A 24194-nucleotide genomic window follows, 5' to 3' on the forward strand; every position below is an offset into this window, starting at 1 on the left:
GTTAAAACTATTCTTCAACAAAGCACAAAACTGGACAGACATATAGAAGTAATTTGTTAAATTACTATGAACAATTTTTATTTGCTCAATATTATGAATTTTACATATCAGCAGTTTTACAAAATGGTTACAGTCTATATTTTTGGAAAATTTCCAAATGAGCTTGAACTGAAATCTGAAGTGAAATCATTTATTACCACCATCTCCTCATAGAAAGGCCATGAGGACGAACTAGTGATCAGCCTCAGGCCTTTTAGCAAGAAGTTATTACAACAGCTACAGGCTAGACAGGCTTAGCTTTCTCTGGAATTCCACTTGCATTTTCTCATTTTCTTCATTTTATCATAATTTGGTACTATAAAGAGAACTGAGATAGAAAACCATTTTGAATTCAAGATTTCAAGAGTGTAGCAAAGTTTTCATACCCATAGCAGACTGAGTTCAAAATTCATTGTCAATGTGTCAATGTTTTGATCTTGAAACTTCAATGCATTACCTGGAGTAAAATCTTCTCTGCTCTCTTTTACTGATGCAACAGCATATTCTGATACTTCAGCAGCTTCTCTTTGCACAAGCTGATGTAAGCAAGATACCACTGCACGTCTCAGTAATAGGTATGAGCTACAGAGATTCATCTGAAACATGCAAGAAGATACAGTAAGATGGCTAACAAACCTCCACAGCAATACCTCAGAAAGGCTGGTATTTTCTGAACAACTGCAGTTATGGCAAATCTGTTACATCAGTAAACATGTAATTGATGCTCTTTTTGCTCAGCTTTTTTTTTTGTCCAACCCCCAAATGAAAGGTTTTCCAACATCTGTAATCAATTTTAACATATCAGTGCTTTTAGCATTTTCTCTCCAAAGGCAACTTATAATACTGCTTTGGGGCTGAATCCAACTCCCAACCAATATTGGTAGAAAGACTCCCATTAACTTCAATGACAGGTGAATCGTGGTCTCAGTGAACAATTAACTCTGTTCTTTGACTACAGGATATATATATATATGTATGTATATGTATATGTATATATATATACAATGGGCTTGAAAACTCAGTACAAGAGAAAATTACTCAAATCATCCTCAGATGTAACGAGAGAAATGCCAATGTAACCAAGGGTGAGACAGTCAATCAGGTTTTAGTAAATCTGAAATCCATGCATGAAAGAAAGTTTAAAAGAAATGGCAAAGGGAACACTGCTGCAGTTTCATTGCAAAAAAATATCACATACTCAATTTACATTAAATTATGTTTTAGAGAAGGTGATAGAAAAGGTGAGAGTTACTGGTGAATGTACTTTTCTAGCAAAAAGGTTCATAGCACCACCATATTTTACAACTATCGGGTCAGTGAGTGTTTTTTACACTGGAAAACACACAATTACAGATTCATTATTACTGGAACAAGGAAAACCACGTAAAAAAACCAAGACATAGCCTCAAGGTTTTTTTGTTAGAGCAGAGCTTTCTGATTTTTATTTGCTTGCTTTCAATTTTAAGAAAATCTGAAGGGAATCCCAAAGATATGATAAATTAGCTGTGTGGTCAGGCAAGATGGCTACATCAATATTTATGCAGCTTCTTTTAAATTAAGTGTAGTTTATAATAAAAAAAAATTCTTCTCTAAAACTAAGTAATTGTGTGCCCTTAGCTATTACCATCCTTAAAATAGAGCTGAGTGTCTGCTGCAGGAAAACCTTGACATAAGACTATGCTCCTCATTTGTCAGCAACAGGCCAATATATGTTAGTCAAAATGACTAATATATATTACTTAACACATATTTAAAAAAACCAACAAGAACAAAAAGAGTAAGCAATAAAAAATTTCAGCTTTGTTAGATTAACAAAACTAAGCTTCGTCTTCAGAATTTCTATGCATGCACGTGAATCTACAATACTCAGATTTACAGATTTAATATGTAAAAAGATACCCTCTGCATAATTCTTTTACAAGAACTCTGACTCAACAAGTATGTCTGTAGGATACTTTAACTGAAACTTTAAAACAAGTGAGGCTTTTAATGCAACACTTATGCAAGCAGGCTACACATTCTACTTTAAGTTGGACATGCATAAATTCCGTGCTCATTTTCAATAGGGGAAAAAACAGAGGACCCAATTCAGGCTGCCAAATAACACAAGATGCACATTTTTCATCTCTCTCATTCTTCCACATTCTAAGCAGGGGACAGGACTAAATGACAGACACAAAATGCAAGCATCACATTAAAACTTAAACAAACAGACCCCTTTCTCTGCTTAACACATTAAAAACAAAATTATTCCTCACTAAGCACATAAATGAAATGTATGCCTGCCATCTACAGAAAGTTAGGAAGGATCTGGTTAGGATGACAATAAAATGTCACTTGACATGCTAAAAGAAATTACATTAAACTGGTTAAAAGGAAAGATAAAAGATGAAATAAAAACACCACTGCAAACTGCAAAATTTAGGATTAACAAGGCACAGGGACCTACCAACACAGAATTATCCAACAAGATTTCCTGCACAAAAAACAAACGACAAACCAGTCATGACAAAACCAAAATATAGATATCACAGTGATATCAACCACACATGGAGACTGTTATATGTAAATTCAGCATATATTAAAATTCAGAATCTTACCTCAAATATACCAAAACCCTCATTTGCTTACTTCATTTATCTTATATTTAATAAGTTGAACACACTTAAATTGCAATCCAGCTGCCTCTAAAATTAGTACTTAAACAGTACCAAGACAACAGTACAGCATAGTTATTGACAATGTATACTTATTGTGTTTCAAAATATCTTTAATATCTTAGAGCTGAAAACTGACATTCACTATGTTGAGGAATACTCCATCATAAGCTTACATTGATAAGCTCTTTAGCAATCTGTGCTCAACTAAGTTAGTTTCAGAGTTAATTTTAGACATGATTAAAAGCATGCAATTTCTGTTCTGCTGGAGCCAAGAATTCAAACAGCAGGACAAGCATTACTGTTAGACACTTCATGAAAGATCCAGTTGACCAACACTGAACACTTTCAGAAAGAAACCAAAGATGGGAAGCTAGATAACGACAGGCACATGTACACAATTATAAAAAAAAGTAACACAAAAAACCAAGCCAGTGAAGCAATGTATTCATTGCCTAAGTCATGTTTTACTAGTGCTAGCAAAGTCACAACCTGAACTGTCCAAATACTTTGGAGACCTGAACCATCTCATCCTCTAAGGGCTGGGAAGACAGGTAGAGGAGGCAGCTTGCAGCTGCTCACAGGAATTGTTAGCATGCCTAATGAGAGGCAGAGAGGAAGGGGAGGATGGGGGAAGAGACAGAGGGAGAGAGAGGGGAGAGAAGAGGAGGGGATATGAGAGAGGAGAGGAAAGTAAGAGAGGAGGGTGAGAGAAGAGGGAAGCAGGGGGGAGGGGGGTGGGGAGAATAAAAATTTTAAAAAGGCAAGTTTGACAGCACAGACATTTTCCAAAATCCTTGGGGAAATAGGATGAAAACGGTTATGCTACTAAATGCTACTAAAAATAGAAAAAAAAATAATTCTTTGCACAGTTGTTTTCAAATTGAGTGAGAATTCCTTGACAGAGGGGTAAAAGATCACTCATCTGACCACAGATTCTTTGCCTCTCCTGTTTTTCTGCCCCAAATAAGGAGTAGAGTGGTGAATATTCACACTATCTAGTGCCTAGTTTTTATATGCTACTTCAAAATGTATTGCAAAGGAGGACAGTGACACTTTGTTCTCCAGCTTGCAGACATTTAAACTCATGAAGAATAATTAGCTGAGGGTCACCTTCTGAGCAAACAGCAGAGTCAAGAGCAGATTTCAGATCCAATAATTTATCCTGCTTCCATAGTGAGATGGTGGTTTAGTGGGTGGAAACTACATGGATGGATGGAGTGTTCTACAAATGCAGAATTCTGATTGTGCAATTATCTTCTCACAGACCTGAAAAGCACACACTCAAACCTTGTTTATGATACTCTTCAGAGATGTACTGGTATTTACTGAATTGTCAGTGTCAGCAAAATTGTCCCTAGTTGTATAACAAGTTCATGGGAATGAGAAAAGTAAGGCCAGTGATTTCTTTGGATTCCTACCCTGTGAAGCCCAGAATCATTTCTGGGTTAGAGAGGAACACACATGTGTACAGATGAATGAACACACACAGTCAAGCTATGAACCATGTTTTCTCTTAACTGAGTAATTTAACATTATGAAATTCATAAAGTACCGTATGAAGTACTTTCAGACCACTTGTAAAAACAATAAAAATCAGTAATATCATATAGACAACTTTATCATGATGTCCTCTTTATTAGTTAGATAGTTGATATTAGCTAGAGACACAGAAGGAGACTGCACACAGACTTACAAATTATCCCAAATGCTAGCACATCCTCTGAGCAAGAGAGTGGCTTACATGGTTTGCTGTGATTTTATCAATGTAAGAAAAACTGATTTTAACCCAGAGAAGAGAAAATAATTCTTAGTGTATGTTAAAACAAAGAACACTTCAGATTAGTTCCAGTTCTTCTGCAATTAGCATATTCATGCCTATCACAAAGTGCGGCTGAAAGACCTTCAATTTTTCCTACCTCCCACTATCTTGTTGTTAGTCAAACTGAATAAAGAAAACTGGAGGAATCTAAACTTTATCCAAAATTAACATATAGTCAGTATCGATACACAAGAGCTACCCAGTAGAAGATGTGAATAAGAACTGTGTTAGTACAGACAAGATTAAAACAAAACCCCACCATACTTTACTGTCCCTGTGGGTTTTTGTTTCTACCTAGCCCACAAAAAAACACCAGGGCTAATAACTACCAGAAAATTATTTTTGCCTTTTTTTTACGTGCTTCAGAACAAAAACTTTTCAAAGACAGAGGGATATTGAGTGAAAAGAAAAAGAAACAAACAAAAAACCCCCACAGTAAATAAACTCTCCAACCTCTGTGTCAAATGGGACTGAAAAAGAGTTTTGTTTATTTTTTCCAAAGACCTGGTTTGACTATTACTTATGTAACTGTCAGAAATATTTATACTGACTGCCAAGATGTCAGTACATTGAAGCATTAGTGCTACAGAAATCACAAAACAGAGAAATCTATAATTTTTCAGCATCATGAAAGAACAAAACGAAACCAAACAATTCTCAGTAATCGGTACACACAAATATTTTTAATCAATCCTTCACCCAAGGCATAAAAAGCAGCAGAAGGAAAAAAATGGTCAACATAAAATAGCTGGTAAAAATCCAGCAGAAATTTGTAATGAATGGTGTATCCTGCCAGACAACTGGCCTTAAGAGCAGCAGAATGCGCTTGCAAGCAGTTTGGAAGGCCAAGATTTCTACAGGATGTGCTCATCTCGTAAAGGGGAAGCATAAACTGAGAGAAAAAAAAGAAAAAATATAGAATACTTGCCTGTAGAAGGACATGAAACACCTTACCCCTACACAATGACCACTTTCTCTGGTTAAAGAAACATCTGCATTTCTTAAGTGTTTCTGAGCAAAATGTTTTAAAATACAAGGATATAGACTAGTAAATATGTACTCACACATAGGCAGCTTACAAGGTTAGACAAGTTGACGTGCCGAGGAGCAAACATGTGAAGCTGCTGAAGGCAAGAGATGGCTTGAGCCTGAACAAGGCAATCAGGATTATCCTGCATCACTGCACAGCCCAAGAGGCAGGAAGTTCTTAAGGCTGAAACTGTTGTACTGCTGCCTATATTTGGAATAAAAAAAGTAGGGTTTGTTTTTTTTTTTTGGTTTTAAAACATCGCTTTTTTGGGTTTTGGGTTTTTTTTAATAAAAATGATAACCTGTTTTTTCCCAAGTCAGCCAACATTCATCCTCTTGAAGGATGACTTCTGTGTCTCTGTTATACTTTGATATCAACGAGTAATGATCACATTGCTCTCTGGAAATTTCACTGTCCAGCTATCTAAAGGGTGATTTAGATGCAAATTTTAAATGTGTGCATCATAACTAAGACACAGATTGGCTCCTAACTCTTGAAATACGAGTATCTTCTGTTCTCATGCTAGAATTATAAGATGTAAAAATGTAAGAATTGTAAAATGTAAAAATTTATGTAAGAAATTTCAGCCCAAGGCAAGGCTTGGAGAACCAGTTCAAACAAAGGAAATGATCTCAAGAAGACATACTATTTTTAGAAAACTAGCAGTCATGTCATCTTCATTGCATAAAGTCATGGCCTGTGAAATACTGTCTTAAAACCAGGAAAAAAATCTTAGCATCTGCTTGTTTGTTACAATTGCAATCACACATTCAAACAATGTTTAGCAATTCTGTTGCTAATCCAAACCAAGCTGATGCTTTTATATGTTACATACCTTGCAACTCAGGGCCCAACGTGGTAATAAGTGTATTTAAACAGCGACCAAGGCTTTGGTGAACTTCAGTATAAGCAGGAGGCACAGTCAACAACAACATGAGAACAAGAGATAAGGTGGGTTCCACATGCACATGATACAAGGGCCCAGCCAAATCTACTATCAGTGACAGAGAGTGTAGTGCCCATGCCTGTAAAATAAGAGAAGTCATGTAATGTTTATGTGATAAACGTAAGATTTTTTAAAAAACTTGATAGTTCAAGTGAAATTCAGTAATGAAGTGCAATAAAAGTTGCACTCCAAAGGAACAAATGGAGAGGTTATAGAAAGAAACCTTAAGAATCTGATGTTGAATAAGTCATTTTGAATATTTTACAAGGAACTATATATTCTGCAATGCAACAACTATTTCAAATTCGTCATTGTTAATTAACAAAAATTTGAATTTAGTAGTAAATTATTTTAACAGTGATTATTATTCCTTAAATACATTCTACTCTTTTTAAAGTTTCTTATGGTTCCATGTGCAAGAACAAGAGAATTGTGAAAAAATACTGAGTTGCTGAAACAACCTATTGTTTTAGTTGCAGTTACTTTGCACCAATAGCCACATCTGTTTCATGTCCACATACAGTTCTTCTCTGTGTAAAGATATTGTGAAAAAAGTTTTAAAAATTCTTTAACTGAGATTTATACAAATACATTAAATACACTCGATGTCTCTTAAAGCTATTCTGATAGATAACAGTTTTAGCCACAGAGAAATAATGTGAATTAGTCTTCAAAACTTCTTGCATTATTCAAGGATGTACATTCACCAAGTTCTACAGCATTTACTACATGACCCTTCAACAAAAAATGGGATGCAAACATCGTAGAAGAGACAAAAACTGACACAAACAAAAAAACTTAGGTACTATCCAGTCAAAGTCAAGATATAGGTGAATGTGAAATGAATTAATTTCTAAAACATCAGATACTGCTTCTGAAGCCAGTATATCTTAGCCTTATCAGCCTTGCTGATCATTAAGTAAGAACCTCATACATATCATCCTATTTGTTGCGAGGGAAGTTGTTGAAGGTGAATTTCAAGCAGGGGCTATCTTCTACATTGCCTTTGCTGCTCTAACCATTACCTGTGAGGTATACCTAAGAGGTTGTGAAGTGTTACTCTTACAAGAAAAGAAACCTTATACCCCAGAATATAATTCAATTAATTTGTAACATAACATTTTTATATAAGTGGCAAGTACCTGTACATCAGGAGAAGTACTGTCCTGAGACAAAGTATATAGGATTCCAACACATGCATTCAGGTGCTGAGTAGAACCTATTCCTCCTAGGTACCTATACAGACATCCCAGAGCCAAAGAATGACCTGTTCTTGATACCACATCCCTGGCAGATTTTAGCCTATTAATTGAAAGAAAGCTGTTAGTTTAATCACCAAGACTCTTACTATGCAATAAGCACATGTACAAATGAAATTTCTGGTATATAATAAGCAAAACATTTAATTAGACACTTACATTGTCAAAATTCTAAGTTCATATATCATTTCTTATCTGCAGAAAGTACCAAAATGATTTTAGATACAGTAGAGAATTTAATTTATTTTAAAGTCTACATGGTTACTTAGACAATCTTCTTCAAGATCACCAAAACTAAGAACTACATGCAGAACTCAGGCTGTGCTTTTTTCTGTTAATTTCTGAAGTGACATCAAATTCATGAAGGAAATCATCTTTTAAAAATTATCATAATAGTCGCTAGGTAGATTTCTCAAACATTTTTATAAACTCGACTAGTAACCACGCTTTTTCTGAACTTACTTGTCAAAACTGACTTGTGCTAATCCGGCGGTGAAGGCACTGTCAGAAACCACCTGTGCCAACCTGGCCAAACACTCTGCAGCAGCGCATCTTAGGAGTGGATTATTGCTTTCCAAGGCACCCATTACCAATGCCAGGGCAGACCTTCTAACTTCTTCTGAACCTAAACTTCCCTTGCAGTTAGCCAAATGCTAAAAATAAATATTAAATAAATTAAACAGAATATGAATTAGAATGTGCTTTTCTGTCATGCAAAAAACTCAAGACCTGCAGAAGGAATTTTATTTTCTTCCACTTTACCTGAGGAATTCCTCTCTTTTTATTTGCTGTTTGAGAGTTAGACATCTAGCCCCGCATAAGTGTACATTACAGCACAGCATTATAATATCAACATCACTATTTTAAGAAATACTGGACAGATTGTAGTACAACAAAATAAACCAACATATAAGCATAAACTTTAGGAAATAATATCAAGAAGAAAACCAGTGAGAATGGAAAGACACAAAGAAAAATCTCAGTCCAAAATAAGAGTAGGAGTAAAAGCTCTAGCAGTTATCTGGATTCCATATTAAATATGCTCCAAATATAAATACTGTACAAAGCTTTACTTGTGTGTGCGGCTTTTGCTTTCCCTATTAAACTGTCTTTATCTCAACCCATGAGTTTTTTCACTTTTATGATTCTTTCCCCCGTCCCACTATGGGGGGAGTTAGCGAGTGGTTGTGTGGCTGGGCTTAAATCACATCAGTTAACACATTTGAAGCAACAGGTGCTATATTTTAGTGAGAGAGAGAGAGAGAGAGAGAGAGAGAGAAACAAAGGAGAGGAAAGAAAGGAGAGAGAGAGGAGATTTACCTTTAAGGAAGTAGAAAAGGCTGACACGACATGTAGTTGTACTATTTGCTGTCGTGATCCTTTTGTTTGCTTTATGGAATTCAACAACTGTTCTAATGCCTGGAGCCTTAAACAAAAACAGAAAAGAAACCACAGAATTGAAAGTTAAAGAAATAATTCAAGAGTTTCAATTCTATTTTAAAACCCATAACAAAGCCTATATATTACAGAAACAGAGGTGGAGCAAATTAACTCTTGAGCATTTTCCTTCAACTGGCATCCCTGTCTCCTACAAAAAAATGGGTATTCTGTATTAGAAAAAGTAACTGATCCATGAACATGAACTCTTTGCCTTTGTTTCCTTATAACATATGTATTCACAGATAATCATTTATTCTAATTAACATTAAACAGAAATTATTAAAACAAACTGTATAGGGGAATGACTTACAATTGAGAAAGGAGGAGGTAAAAGAAAAAGAAAATGAAAATGCAGTTATCTGCAGCAATTAGTTCAGGTCTTGAGAAACAGGTGGAGAAAACCAACCAGCAAGGTGGCGATAGTTGGGGCGAAAAACCCAAACAGAAAAAAAATCCACATTAAAAGCAGTCAGTGAAGACAGAATAAGAAAGTAAATGGGAGTCAGAAGAACAAATAAATCACATGGCAATTTTATTGGCAGGTATTCTCATATTCAAAAAGCTGCCTCAAACTTACACTAAATCCCGAGCATTCTAGGTAGTGAAAATATCAAGACTCAGGACTCGTCAAGACTAAGCACTCATCCCACATAGGGTAAATAAAACCATTACTGTCTATAATGATCATGATCTGAGGTCTAAGTACTGTTGGCCTTGAAAATACAAAGCTGTTTATTTTAAAAATAATTGATGTGCTCTAAAGCCGCATTCGAAAATATTACCAGCAGCATACAGAAGAAGCAACAGCACACAAAAATCTTAAGGAATTTTATGCCTTAGCAAGCAGTGTGTTCATAAATGTGAAACAAACCAAAATGCCATGTGCTCAGTAGGAAGTTCATACACACAAGAGAATTTTGTGAACCCTTTCGAGCATTCTTGTACCTTGACAGAACTGTGGTAACTTGTTTCTTCTCATCTACTTTTTATAATGAATGAGGCAGGGTGAGGGTTCCTTATGCTGCCGCTTCCTACCCCTTTTGTCCCTCTTTGTTTCTAAGGTATTTAGTAATTATGTATTAAGCACCACAAAAATAGTGCAATAGCTCTTAAAATAACTTTCATTTTGATCTGGCTATCACAACAAAACATTTTTCCTGGTCAACAGAATTTATTATGACAGTAACCTCTTGCTGGATGTGCTTTTTTGTTGTCAGTAACTTTAAAGAGAAACTTGAACAACTTGGTGGTCTAAATTATATTATTCACATGGTTTACAGAATCCACTTAAGCAATTAATTATATTTTCAGAACTGTTTTCTTCTGTATTCAATGTCAAACACTGTGACCATCTCATAACATCTCCCAAATTCCCCAGCAGTTGTAGTTACTACTTTACCTGTGAGATTCTGCTATATGGGAAAACATAACTCCAAAAAGTCGAGTTGCTGCACTGATAACAGACAATGCAGGAGGTAGTGGTTTGGGTACTGAGTCCCCTTTTCCAGCTTTCTCATAAATTGCGTGAGGGTCGTACTCCAGGCTGCCACTAGCTATGCTGCTACCTAAAAGGAGCTGTAAGAAAGAAAAAAGGGATAGCCGTATTTTTGACCAAGTCTAAATGAGCGCTGACCCTAATAACTAGAACTGCATGAAAATATAATACTACCTTTATAACAGAACAACAAGTACCTGCTCTTCGATAAATCGGTGGTCAGTCTCCTGCAGCAAGGGACCGAGTAAAATGAGATCATTCTCATGACAAAGCGGTGGAAGCAAGAACGTAGAGGCATCAATCTGGCTATCTGGGACAGTCAAGTCGGTCACTAACTCTTTCAGAACAGCACAGAAACTTCCTTTAAGTTAAAGGAAAAATATTTAAAACTTCTGGTTAATTACTCGCAACAAGCAACTTTGGGAGCAAGATATTTATACTGAAATAGCAACATCCATCTAACATTTCTCTCAAGTCTTCAAATAGTTAATTGGAGAACCCTCTGTTACAGGGGAAACAACAGCAGTATCTGAGATAAGCAAGCTAAGCACATACAGCAATCCAGAAGCTGAAAAGCAAAGACTTCTACTTTTACAGAAGGCATAGTGCCATACAAGTGATAATCCAGTAAATTAGTTACATATACAATTAAAGTAGAGGAAAAAAGGCAGTTACAAACACAGCTATATTTTCCTCTATTTCCTGAAAATTAATGCTGTGAAATGTATTACATAATTACATGGGAATACTTGGACTTGGCAAGTCGAGGTAATTTAAAACATCCATAAGTTGGATAAATAACAAAATCTGATGAGCATAGTCCCCTGTTTTATGAGTTTGCATGCAAAAAGCAAAGCAGGAGAAATTTACTGTAGGTTACATTATGATAAATTACACTATTCGTTGAGTTTCACATATTTTTGTACTTAATATTTCTGAGAAGGTTGTACATTATACATAAACAACAACCCTGGGCATTTTGACTCAGACTATTTTAGGTCATTAAAATAGTCCTTGTAGTGAGAGAACATTTCCAGCGCTGAACCACATGTGATGAGAAAGGTCTGATTTATAATTAATTTGTGTTGAAAAACTGCAGAACTGATCTTAAAGAATGCACACAGTCTTTATACAAATATTACATAAGAATTTACCTCCAGAGCATTAAGGTTGCAAAGTCAAGTCCTCAAGAACAGGGAAATATCAGCACTAAGAGGAGGAGCTTAACTCCACATATCCAATTCTTTGCATTCAGTTTAGATGATTGCACAACTATCTGTTTGCACTAAAGTTGCTTATCATTTCTCAACACATTGAAGTTCCAAAAAATGGGACAACACAGTTATCAGCACCCCATGAGCAGAAGCAGAATTATTATAGTTGGAGTTGGTAGCTACAACCAGCTATTTTACCTTTTTTGAAAATTGAAACTGTTCCGAGAAAGCTGGCTTTCTCTCCCCTACTTACCAAACTCCTGGCCTCATCAGCCCGTCTTCCCTGCAGGCATCTGTTGCTTTGCCTGCCTCCCTGACTAATTAGGCAAGTAAGTAATTTTTCCAAAATGCTTTACTCAAATCTAAAAGCAAAAAGTTAGCACTATCAAATATATTGCAAGGTGCACAAATAGTGTGTGCCAGGGACACAAATTGAGCCTTTTCAAAAAAACACAGTAGTTAAGAACTAGAAGCCGTTCTTTCATTATTGCTCATCACAACACCTTTTTTTTCTTTTAAATTCCCTTCCTATGAGAACAGCTTTTAAAATCAAATGTAATTGAGATACCCATTTTCTAACCAAATTAAAATTTATTTTAGTCTCAGACACTTGGCAATCCTCAACATGTCAAACAATATTTTCCCAATGTAAAGCAGTTCAAAATTTTGAGCCAGAATGCTGTTCCAGCATTCTAGCTATTCATCTCATTCTATTAAGAGAGAGAAGTGAATGCTTGTATTCAATTTTATGGTTTAGACAGTGGAACGTAACAAGCACAAAAAGCTGAAGAATGAAAAGAAACCTAATGAGTTGTCTGACAAAACACATTAATTTCAGACAACAGAAAGCATCAACAAATCTAATAAAATTCAGACTACTGAAATTATTTGTGTGAAATTTTCAATCTGGACATTATAAAACTTTTTGTATTAAGTAACAGGAAATAAATGTTTAGCCTCAAAAACATGGGCACATTATAATCTGGACCTAATTACACATGAAAATGATCACAAATATGGTTCGTCATCTTAGAAACAGAAACAGCTTTCACCAGCTTAAAAAGTTCATACTTTGGATCAGATAAATTGCAAAGTCTTAACTGTTCAGACACAATTGAAGACAGCAACTAAAACATGTTCAGTGTATTTCACTGATGTTCAAGTTTACCTAATATGTTCTTTTCATTTCTGTCATTGCTGAAACAATGCAAAAAATCACTTACTATTCATGCACACTCATGGTAGATCTTCGTAAAATTCTGCTGTTTGAGTTGATATTGATTTTTAGTGATGAAAACAGTAAAAGAAACTGCCTCTAAGAGGAAGAAAGTGAGCAGGAAAGGACCAAGCAGAGCCTAAACAAGTCTTAGTGTCTCAGGCCTCAGAAATCAAGTCTTGAATTGACAAAGAAGCTGAGATCTATGAATAAAGAATCTCTTTTCAACTGTTCATTTTCCTGGGTATTTTGTTTTGTTCCTCTTGTGCTAAAGAAACCAAGTTTTGCACATTGTTTGCAAATACTAAAAGCTTGAGTTACAACTCCTGGTGTATGTTTCCATCACCAGTTTTCTCAAAAAGAAACAGCTTGCAGGTTTCTAGCATCTGCCTAACTACCTGGATGAAAGAAAACAAAGACAAAAGAAATAAAACTATGAACTGGTGAAAGTTTCTCATTCAGTGTGTCACTCTGAGCCATGCAAAATGTGACATGCTGTGCAACACCAGAGTACTCCTAATATTGTTCCTATTGATAATGACTGAATTTAGACATCGAAAAAAGAATTCTGGGTTTCATAATGATATTGTTTTCCTAAATATATAATTTTTAAAAATCCAAGTATTTGCAAAGACATACAGTTTCTGCATGAAGCTTTCATACTGGAAATAATATGGAAAGAATGGCATTTGTTTCAAGTTTTACCTTAGAAACTTTTCATCACACTTTTAAATGATGCACACTTATACATTAAAATACATAGCAGACCTTGGAAATAAGTTCTGGCGATGTATGCATTTCCATTCTTTCTCCACTCTCATACTGTTGTATTACACATGGGTGGATACGTCTGAGACTACACCTGTCAAGTAACTGCTTTGATTCTAAGGCTATTCTCAAAGCTTTCAGCAGGGTGATCCCTTATTTACAAGAAACCTGTCAAGGTTTTTCTTTATTTATTGGATCTAGAATGCAGCACCCTCAGCTAGGATGCTCTCTCACATGAATCATGCTTTGCGGGTCACACTGTAAAACACAGTGTATTTTCAATGAAGTTAGAACATAACACAGAAATCTCAAACACATCAAGAAACTGCCAAACCCATCCCAAATGCTTGTATTGTATAAAATGTTACCCCTGTAATGAAGAAACAAAAGGAATAACTTGTTCTAAGGGATGGAAGTGTAATTTTCAGTCTTTTAAACTCAAGTCACGAATGAGTATTATACACCATGCTTCCAGTGTTATATACAGAATTCCAATGTGACAGCAGCTTTAAGGCATAAGTCAGGGATTTGTCCCAATTTATTTAGCCGTTACCACTAGATGGAGCACATAATTTGAGTACGGATTCCCTCCACGATAAAGAGGACACAGCTAATTTAGACCCTGGCTGGCCCATATTGTCTCTGTCCTGAAAAAATACCCTATACTTCTCTTAACAGTTGTCAAAAACACTATGGTTCCTTACTGAAGTCCATACAGTACTGTGTGGCAAACAATTCAAAGACAACAAAGGTATTTAACGTTTTAGCTGAACTGTTAGACCCATCTAACTACAGTGCATAGTTATTGCATTAGAGGGTTAGATTTTAAATACTTAGTTATGTCCTCCTACAGAAAAGTAAGTCAATCCCCAAATTTTGTTAAAATTGTTCTTTAAATACAAACCTTTTAGCCACAATCTGCACAGGATCAGGTTAATATATCTGTAATATATGTTTACTTAAATCAATTAAATGAAATTATTTCAATAGACTATATGCAACTGATTTAAACCAAGATTACACCTTTGGGATTCAGGATTCAATGGAAAATAAAACAGGCATCAAAAAGATTTTTTTTTCAACTACTTCAAAATTGAAAGGTTGTCTGCCTTCTAGTTTCAACCAAAAATAGAACAAAAGTCTATATTTGTAACAGAGGCCTATATTTATAATAGGAGAGGGGGAAAAGAGATCATGAACACTACCTTTTCAAAACCACAGTGACTTTGCTACAATCCATCAAATTTAAATAGACAGAATAACATTTGTTTTTTAGAAAGGGTGAAACTAATTTTTGCTACCTGAATTTACATTGAACAAAAACTTAAAAATAAGCCCATGGCATTTTCAATGGATTTCTCTCTGTATGGAAATACATACCTTCATAGGTCTTTGGAGGCAATACTGCTAGTAATTCATAAAGTTTATGTCTGTAAATTGTTGATGGTGTTTTTAAAGCATTTCCGTATGATTTATATATTGAAGAGAGCCTTAAAATATAAAAAGCACATCAGAGATGTTAAAGATGCAAGCATTATGTAATGCCCCAGTTTCATTTGTACCACTCTGCCAAATGCTTTTAAAAATTTGTACGTATTATATAACTACAGTTCTTATTGGCATTACCAATAGTAGAAGGAAACCAATTTATTTCATATATTCTGATAGAATGTCTGTTGTCCATTCCCAGGCATTATTTTTACTTAATACCAGAGAAATAAACAAGATTTTCTATTTTCTTTAAATTTACCTATATTTATGACAATAAACTTTTGTGGATATATTTCTCTAAGTTAGAGTTTAAAGCCCAAATGCATTAAATCACTCTATATTCCAAAGGCAAATGTTTAAAAACTATAAAACCCTTTCCAACTTAGTTCTGAATACATATATAAAAAGTGCCCCTGTCTAAAAGATTTTTTCTAAGCATATTCTTGAACTTTGTTTTTATTTTATAAAAAATGATGGTATATAAACACAAATGTGCATGTTTGATTAAAAAAGTAGAATATAAACACTAACTTAAAAAACCCATGCAATAGCTTCTTCCTTAGCTTTTTCACATGACACTGGTATCTGCAAACACATAGACTCTGATTTCTGTCCTTTGAAAAGAAAGTTCTTTAGAAACTGTGCTAAGTCAAATGCATATTACTCTGGAGCTTCTCAAAACCAGAATCCATTTAACAGCTTCGTACACACACTTACTGTGTCAATAAATCAACAGCACTTGGGAGAGGAGGAAGTCTCTGAATAACTTCATCCGTAAGAAGACCACCACAGTGGGAAACAAAGCTTTTGATAGCTAGAAAAGGAATTGGATTTTAATTTACTTAGTGTGAGGTATCTTGCAGGCACAAAATCACATCAGCAAAGTAATTGCATCATTACATCACTAATAATGTAAAAGTAGAAGGAAACAAACAAACGAACAAAATTAAAAAATATTTTAGCCTATAAAATTGAAGAAACTGATAAAAATCTCATGAAAAAAGTCATGTTTACAGATGCATTGTTTTGTTGTCTCAGCTTGGACATTCATAGTCTGACTTTTAATTGCATATACAAATTGACCTACTTTTTGCTTTTCGTTATAAACTGAGTTACAGTATATAACTCAACTTCATGATAATTCCATGATAATAACAAAAAAATAGAAGAAGGATGATTAAATGACCTACTGCTTACTGTTTTCCATTACAAATTAGTTTAATTACTGTACCTTATGAACCAGTTAATATGTATACAAGTATTTTTCATTATTTATGAAAAACTAAACTCTAGTTTAATTTTCAAAAGCACCTAGAGAATATGAAGTATTAAATACCTATTTTCTAAAGAGAAAATACTCATAGGTTAATTGTTTAGTTTACTTGTAAAATGAAATTACTATTGAATTCCGCACTTTGTGATAAATCTTAACAGTAAGAGAGAGGGGTGATCACTACACCAGGGTTCATATTTCTGCAATGCAAAGGACCCTTTAGTACTCTAGAATACATGACTGAAACATATTAAGTATTTGAAGAAAACTACTGAAGTAATTTCCTGGAAACCCAAATTCACAGTATTTCATTCAAAAATTGCAACCTAACCAGACAGCAGCCACATACAAAGTGCTCTTCACAAGGTGAGAAGTGCAACTACCTTATCACAATTTTTACCCAAGTCTTCCCACTCCCACAAATGTGTTTGAATGACTCACCAATTCTATTTTGCTTATATTAAGTTACCTGTTAGGAAAGAGAATTACTTTTTTCCAAACATAATAAAAGATATAAACAACAGAACATATCCTGCTTTGGGTCTTCATTCACTACTGTGATATGTATTTTAAACTAGAGAAACAAGCTTCCTGATTATCATTTACTGCCTGAAAATCAACTGATTAGAAGAACAAGAGGAAAAACCATCTTGGGTTTTTTATTAGTTGGGGGTTTTTTTAACAAAAATGAAACACACATATATACATATGTAAATAGAGATATAGAAGCACGTATGTTGGGGAGTGAATACATCCTTTACCGTCCAGTGAAAAAAAAATCAATATGAAGTGTCCTTGTTCTGTCAGAAGGAAAAATAAACTAACAGCCCAACTATAAATATGCAGAGAAAGACAGTAAATCCCACTTACCACAAAGAGCACCAGCACGACCTTCCAGTGTTACTTGCCAGGTAAACGAATCTCCTCGTGTCTTCTCTGTTTCTAGGTCTTTAGGAGATGATGGAAAGATGCACTTCCACAGTAACAGCATTCGTGGCAGATGATGTTGGACAACTGCAGGACCTATAAACGTTGACAGTTGTCATGTCAATGCAGCATTAATAAAATTAAATTTTCTCTTTCATTCCTTTTTCCTGAGTTCACAAAATCTTTACAGCAGTGAATAAAACCTTATGCTACTTTTCCAGCCTTCTCATATATAATTTCTCAGATGTTTACTATCTTGGTACTTCATTTTCCTATATAACTGCATACCCACTGACACATTTACTAGTATGCTACCAAGCCAACTGCAGCCTCTGTTTTACTAAGACCCTGTAGATCACCAGCATAAAAGCGATGTAATAATCAACAGCGATATTCAGGAAAGCAAGTATTTGTTTTAGGTTAATTAAATATAATAACATAAGAAAAAAAATGGGAGTTGTTGGGCAGAAGTAATAGCTGAAACATGAAAGGTACCTTGAAAATATGATCAAACCCAATAAAACACATTCTTTATCAGTAACTTACTGATCACAGTCAATAATATGACCATTAAGATATATCATAAAGTTCTGTAAGATTTCAAATGCCTGACAAGAGGGATATAGAAATTATTAGCTCATTTTGTGCTGGGACAGATGTTTAACAATTCATGACCACGGAGACATTTGGTTAGATTGACTTTGAAATTTATTTTCTACATTTAACTAATAGCAGTCCCACTCAGTCACTAGTTTTCAGACATTGCTCCCAACGAACTAACAGCAAATTTGAAAATGACATTTTTATCTCAGAAAGTTTTTTTAAACATTCCAAACATTTCAGGGTTTTTTAATGATTTTGCAGGGGTAAATTACATAAAATTTCAAAAGAACTAAAGTCAGAGACATGACACCGAACAGCTTAATGGAGTTTAAGAAAAATTGTAGAAAGCTACTACCTAATGTCATGAGGGCAGCTATCAACAGCCATCCAGCCTGTGTTCGCTGCAGTGAAATGCGACCGTTCTGAGAAGCAGAACACAACAACTCCTCTGCTACTGTCATGATTACCTTCAATGTAAAACAGAAAAACAGAGCATCAGCATCTTCATAGCTACAATTTTTTTTTCAAATACTTTTATTTTGATACTTAATCCTATTCCAGTGTTCCCAGATAGGATGCCATCTTCCCCTCACACTATGGCAATAAACTCGGGCTCCTGAAGTTGCAATTCCTGACTTCAGTAGTAGTCTGGGACAGCTTCAACAATTCTGTGGAGTACTAGGTAAGTTACTCGGCTGGTTTGTACCCTTTCTTTTATCAGCAGTAAAATGACAACTGATAATTCTCACAGGAATATGCATTGGAAGGATAGATGTGTTGTGATATTCTATTTATGTCAATACGTAGAAAAAGAATAGCATGACACCTACAAATTACAGCTCAGAAGAAGTGGTGGGATGGACCAGTAATGATCTTCTTACCATTGTTTTAGAATAAGATATATTATTCTCTCTGACCACTTTTCAAATCGACAAATGGCATGGCTAAACAAATGACTGAGAATAGTATAGTTAGAATTAATCCCATTTTAGCTGCACATGCCCACCAAGTGCTAAGTGCAAGGTGATTACACTTGTTACCAAAGCACAAGCTACCCAGAACTTAAATGGAGGAACACACCCACACGGACAATTACCACAGCAGGGCTACTAATGCTGTAAGTATTCTGCAAATAGTTTGCTTCAAGTACATTTCACATATGCTAAAAAGTATTTCTTACTTTCTGCATTATGTCTGGTCTCCAAAACTTCCCATAAATCAGTATTACAAGTAAGAAGTGTCATTATCAAGAGTATCGTTAAAAGTCTCAGTACAGAAAATATCCTTCTATAATTTTTTTGCACACTTAGAAAATGATGTGAAAGTTTGCACATGAACATTTGTTTCATGAATGTTTGAAATTTTTACACTTCCAAAACTTCATCTAAAGTCTTTTTTCCAGTCGGAAAGTATTGGTTTCCCCAATTCCATAATGCTACCAGGTGGCTGTAAATGAAGAAATTTATTTGTATAGATTCCTGATAGATTAAATGTATTTGATTCTAAAATAAATCAGTACCCTTGTTAAATTATGCTACTAAAAAATCACTAAAAACTTATTATAATTAAATTACCTGTAAAACAAACATCCTAGAAAGGATGTCATTTAATGATTTCTGGCAATTTTTCTCTCTATGTACAGGAGGAATGTCTTATTTTTGAAGGATTTTTTTTAACAGAAGCATAAGCACTAGTACTGAATGTTAAATGTACAAAAACTCATTAATTATTTTCTTTACGTTCCACCTGCAACTCTAACTGCTCTCTCAAAGGAAAATTAATTAATATAAAAGAGTTTCTATCCAGATCACTATTGTCTGAGTGTGATAATTCTTTGTCAAAACTGCTCTATTTAACACTGGTCTCTTTCAGCTCCTCAGAAGAGGAGCTAGTCTGCAATCTGGAAGTGTTCCTAGGAGAGAATGGAAAAGGGCTTTTGTCAACTGCTCTGTTCTCACCCCTGCCAGCTTAGTACAGAATACAGTATTTCTCCCACACTTTTTTTTGTACCCTCCCATACCTCCTCCTGGCTCTATTTCATCCTACTGTACTCCTCTAAAAGAAATCTTTGTTAAGAATTATGTTTCTCTGTTAAATAGAAACTTTAGCTCTGCTTAAGTATATAGTATTTGAATGGCACTTCTTATCTATATAAGTGGGCAAACTGTATTAATTTTGTTCTCTCTGCATGATTTTTTACTAATCACCAGGAAAAGTTCTTAAAAGATAGGAAACACAGGTACATTTTTTTTTAATTTATAAGTTGTTTCAATTTGCAGTTGGAACTCTGAATGCTGAGAATATTTTCTTAATGTCCATTGACTCCAAAACAGGTATTTTCCCAAGAGAGAATATAAGTTTCTACATTGTGCAAAGAATTAGCATGTACTGCTGACATTTATGATGTACCATAGTTTTCCATACATGAGTAACTCCATAGATAAAGTTGCCATTAAGATGGAAACAGCTTCTTCTCCTGGTCTGTATTTCTACATCTGCATATCCTTAAAACTTCAGAGCACTGTATATCCTATCTGCACTAGCAAGGAGATTGGTACAAGCATCTTAGACTATGATAATGTAATAAATTGGTTTCTATTAAATTCTGTAAAACAAAATAAAAGCGTGTATCTGTTGTACTTGACTAAACATTTTGTTGGACTTGACCAAAGATTTTCAATATAATGCATAATGTCTGTTACTGCTTTAAGCACTGACTAAACTGTACTCTGGAGAGTCATTGATGGGCCTAGGACATACTAATTTGGCTTACTCTGTGGTTGAACAACTTTCCTCCCAGAAACATGACAGCATGCAACAGATCTGTATGTGTATTTCTTTTTTTTTTTTTTAATAAAAGGAAGATCTTTTCCTTTGGCAAAGTCTGATGCTTTTCAGCTGGATTTACTCCAAAATAGCCTTTTCTCACCATTAACACTACTGAAATGTCAGCTTTCTAAATTAAGCCAGTGTCAAACTGAGACAGTATTGCAAAAGGCTTAATTTTGCTGTAAAGAATTTAGTTGGAAATTTGAAAAATGTAACTACTCAAGAAATACTTTCTTCAGGTAAACCTTCTCTAAGACTGTTCAATTTAAGTCCTAAAAGCTCTGTCCCAAAACAATGAACCTCTCCCCTAACAAAATTTTCCATTAGAAAAAGGTAGTAATATGAGTAGTTAACAAAATCATTAACGACATTTCCCAAGAAATTCACAATCCTGACACATTTGAGAAAAAGCATTTGCTTATTTGAGTTATGGTATGCTTCAAAGTCCTCTTCTTGAGGCGCCAAAATATCTCATCAGTACACTGGGTTATGTGAGCACATCATAAAGAAAACTTGCAAGTACTGCTGCAAAAACATCCAAGAGCTGCCCATATGTCAAGCATTCAAACCATACCTTGCCTTTTCCATGTGGAATTCCTAAAGGACAGTGTTTTACTGCACCCAGTAAAGCAGCAACAGCAAAACTATAGCCAGTTACTGCTTCTGGGGAGGATTTCAACGTAGTAAGACGTTCAATGCAACGATCCAAGAGCAGGGACACATAGGAGGGTAATGCTACTGCAATACAGCGTAAACTCCAAGCTGCTGTTATTCTGACTGAAATGCTGGGATGAAGAATGACAGAAATTACTGCTTCCAGAACTCCTGAAAAATAAAACGCATAAATACACTTAAGAAATAGGTAAGCAGGTTGTCAAACAAGCAAAAATCTATACAGAGGACTGGTGAACATAACACTATCCAATTTCTATACTTCTCTTGAAAAAGTATTATTGCTTTTTATTGTGAAGTACTTCTTAACGAATTTTAATAATTCAATACTTTTCAAAAAAATTTACCCTGAATGAAACATAACATTATGGAGAAAACCTAATATATCACACAGTTATCCATCAACATGCATAGAAAATATCTGTAAGCATTCTCAAGGAAGCAGAAATCCATGCAGTGGAAATAGATGTCCACTTGAACCCATCCAGAAAAAATTGCAGCTAAATGAAAACAATAAAGGTTGATGAAGATACTCGGCTCAATCAAAGTGATTTATTATAAACATTATGAAGTGTTGGACTCTAAATACAACCCTTAATGGAATTAAATTTGATACTTTTTTTGTATTTTTAATAAATATACTTGTACAGGTTGGAGAAGATACAGAACTCTTCGGGCAATGTCTGAAACTTTCCTACAGCATGTTAGCCAACTTTCCCTTCTCCCTTTTTTGCTTTTGGTTGTTTTGTTGGTTTTTTTTAAGTTTATTGGAAGAATACAGAAAAGAAGAACTACAGAGATCCTAGTAAGGAGACTGAGCCAGAAGAATAGCCATAAGAAATCAAAGAAGAAATAAGAAAAAATAAGAAATCAAAGAAGATGAAAGTGAGCGAAGGAATATAAATATATTTTGTACTCTGGATGACAAAATAATTCAGGGCTTGTACCTGTACTGGAGTCTTGCAGTAATGGTGCTGCTGTCGTTCCTAAGCCTTGGATAAGACTTCCAAGTTCCTGAAGTGCACACACAAGCACATGTTGACTTCCTGTTACATCTGTTGTATTAAGTCTTGTTTCCAAGTTACTGTCACTCATTGCAGCATCTGATAACACAGTACAAGAAAATCACCGTGAAATCATTACCAAAATCAAACAAACAGATCAGAAAAAGGTTTTTGCAAGAGAAGATGTTTCAATTACTAAATGCAGGCGGGCAGATAAAGTGGAAACTACCAAATTGCTTATCTTTACGTGATGGGAAACAGTGGCTAGCAAGAAGCATGCTATTCTCTGCCCCACCAAAAGTGATGTGAAGAGGACATGCTTTGATAATTTGTCAGATTTTAGTACATAGTAGGAGAAAAGAAAGGGAAGAAAAGAATGAAATTTTATGACAGCAAGCAAGAAGGTGGAGACAAGGAATAAAGAGAGAGGGGAAAAATATGATGTATTTTTGAAAGTTCATCTTTTGAGACACAAATGAGTATGTCAGTTTAGACATACAACATTTAGATATTTAACTCAGATACAATATGCAGCTGTACACCAGGGGATAACTGGTTATGCCCAGTATTTTCTTTCTTTTCCACTCCAAGGGGATATGTTTTCTCCAGGAGAAATGCTCATTTTTCAATTAGGAACAAACATTTCTTTTTTGAACCTTCAGTAATGTCAACTGCTCTGAACAGGAAGGCAGGAGCTGGCTAGACATACATTAACTGCCAATTTAACTTACTTTAAAATACTATCTGTATTTTATTACTGCATATATTTATTATTTAATTTTATTTGCAATTGGTTAAAATTGCTTTTGCCAGGGAAGGAGTGTTAAAAAATACATTTATACTTGTGTGGGTACACACATACAGAAGAGACACGTGTACACACACACACAAATAACCAGCCCAAGCTAAAAACAAAGCAGTCCATCAAAAGCGTTTTACATTATCATGGGGCAATAAATCAGCACTATATATTCTATTTCTGCAGTCTCTGGATTAGGTAGTTGGACAATCGCTTAAAAAAGGAAAAACAGAGGCCCAAATGGATAATCCTGTTAGACCCATACCCACAACTTTCTTCAGTTTCCAGATGGCCTGACAAATCTCCTTGGCAGCTGCAATTTGAGCCTTTTCCCCGAGCAGGCCTCCTACTGTAGCTCGAAGGATGAATGAAACACAGCGACGACAGCCAATAGCATCCACTGGGCTCTGAACAGCCTTGGGGTGAGACTGAGACACAAGATCTAGAATATGGGAAAGGAAGGCAGAGAAGTTCCTTTCAAGCCATTTTGCTCCTAATGTAGAGACAAATACCACATATGCCTGAAAGAGATTTGAAAAGAAATATATTTTAGAGCAAAATATCTTGGAAATCCCTGCTAACTATCCCACTTACATAACTTCTTAAATCTGCACATTGCACAACTAGAACACTAAACTGAGATGACTTACAAATTTATGCATCTATAAATCACATACGTTCTCACTTCTGGTATCTGCAATTTCTTACAT

The 24194-nt window shown here is 35.0% G+C and overlaps 1 protein-coding gene across 4 annotated transcripts in view; it reads right to left on the reverse strand.

Moving 5' to 3' along the window:
* The window catches only part of HEATR5A (HEAT repeat containing 5A), a 60697-nt gene that overhangs the window by 19795 nt on the left and 16708 nt on the right, over nucleotides 1–24194 (reverse strand). For 2 of the 4 annotated variants that reach the window (XM_018082668.2, XM_018082672.2), the window contains 16 exons: nucleotides 23750–24005; nucleotides 22629–22784; nucleotides 21584–21834; nucleotides 18536–18647; nucleotides 17521–17673; nucleotides 16095–16191; nucleotides 15267–15376; nucleotides 10886–11049; nucleotides 10593–10768; nucleotides 9074–9179; nucleotides 8216–8406; nucleotides 7637–7796; nucleotides 6384–6573; nucleotides 5583–5752; nucleotides 2489–2515; nucleotides 497–635 (listed from right to left, as the gene is read on the reverse strand). In XM_018082668.2, the coding sequence (XP_017938157.2) occupies nucleotides 497–635; nucleotides 2489–2515; nucleotides 5583–5752; nucleotides 6384–6573; nucleotides 7637–7796; nucleotides 8216–8406; nucleotides 9074–9179; nucleotides 10593–10768; nucleotides 10886–11049; nucleotides 15267–15376; nucleotides 16095–16191; nucleotides 17521–17673; nucleotides 18536–18647; nucleotides 21584–21834; nucleotides 22629–22784; nucleotides 23750–24005 (2458 nt within the window). The remainder of the gene's footprint in view (nucleotides 1–496; nucleotides 636–2488; nucleotides 2516–5582; nucleotides 5753–6383; nucleotides 6574–7636; nucleotides 7797–8215; nucleotides 8407–9073; nucleotides 9180–10592; nucleotides 10769–10885; nucleotides 11050–15266; nucleotides 15377–16094; nucleotides 16192–17520; nucleotides 17674–18535; nucleotides 18648–21583; nucleotides 21835–22628; nucleotides 22785–23749; nucleotides 24006–24194) is intronic. The other 2 variants (XM_029964126.1, XM_029964127.1) reach the window with 2 other exon arrangements.

The sequence above is a fragment of the Manacus vitellinus genome, unplaced genomic scaffold (assembly GCF_001715985.3).
Source record: "Manacus vitellinus isolate BGI_N305 unplaced genomic scaffold, ASM171598v3 scaffold_6_pilon, whole genome shotgun sequence".
NCBI classification, from domain to species: Eukaryota; Metazoa; Chordata; class Aves; order Passeriformes; family Pipridae; genus Manacus; species Manacus vitellinus.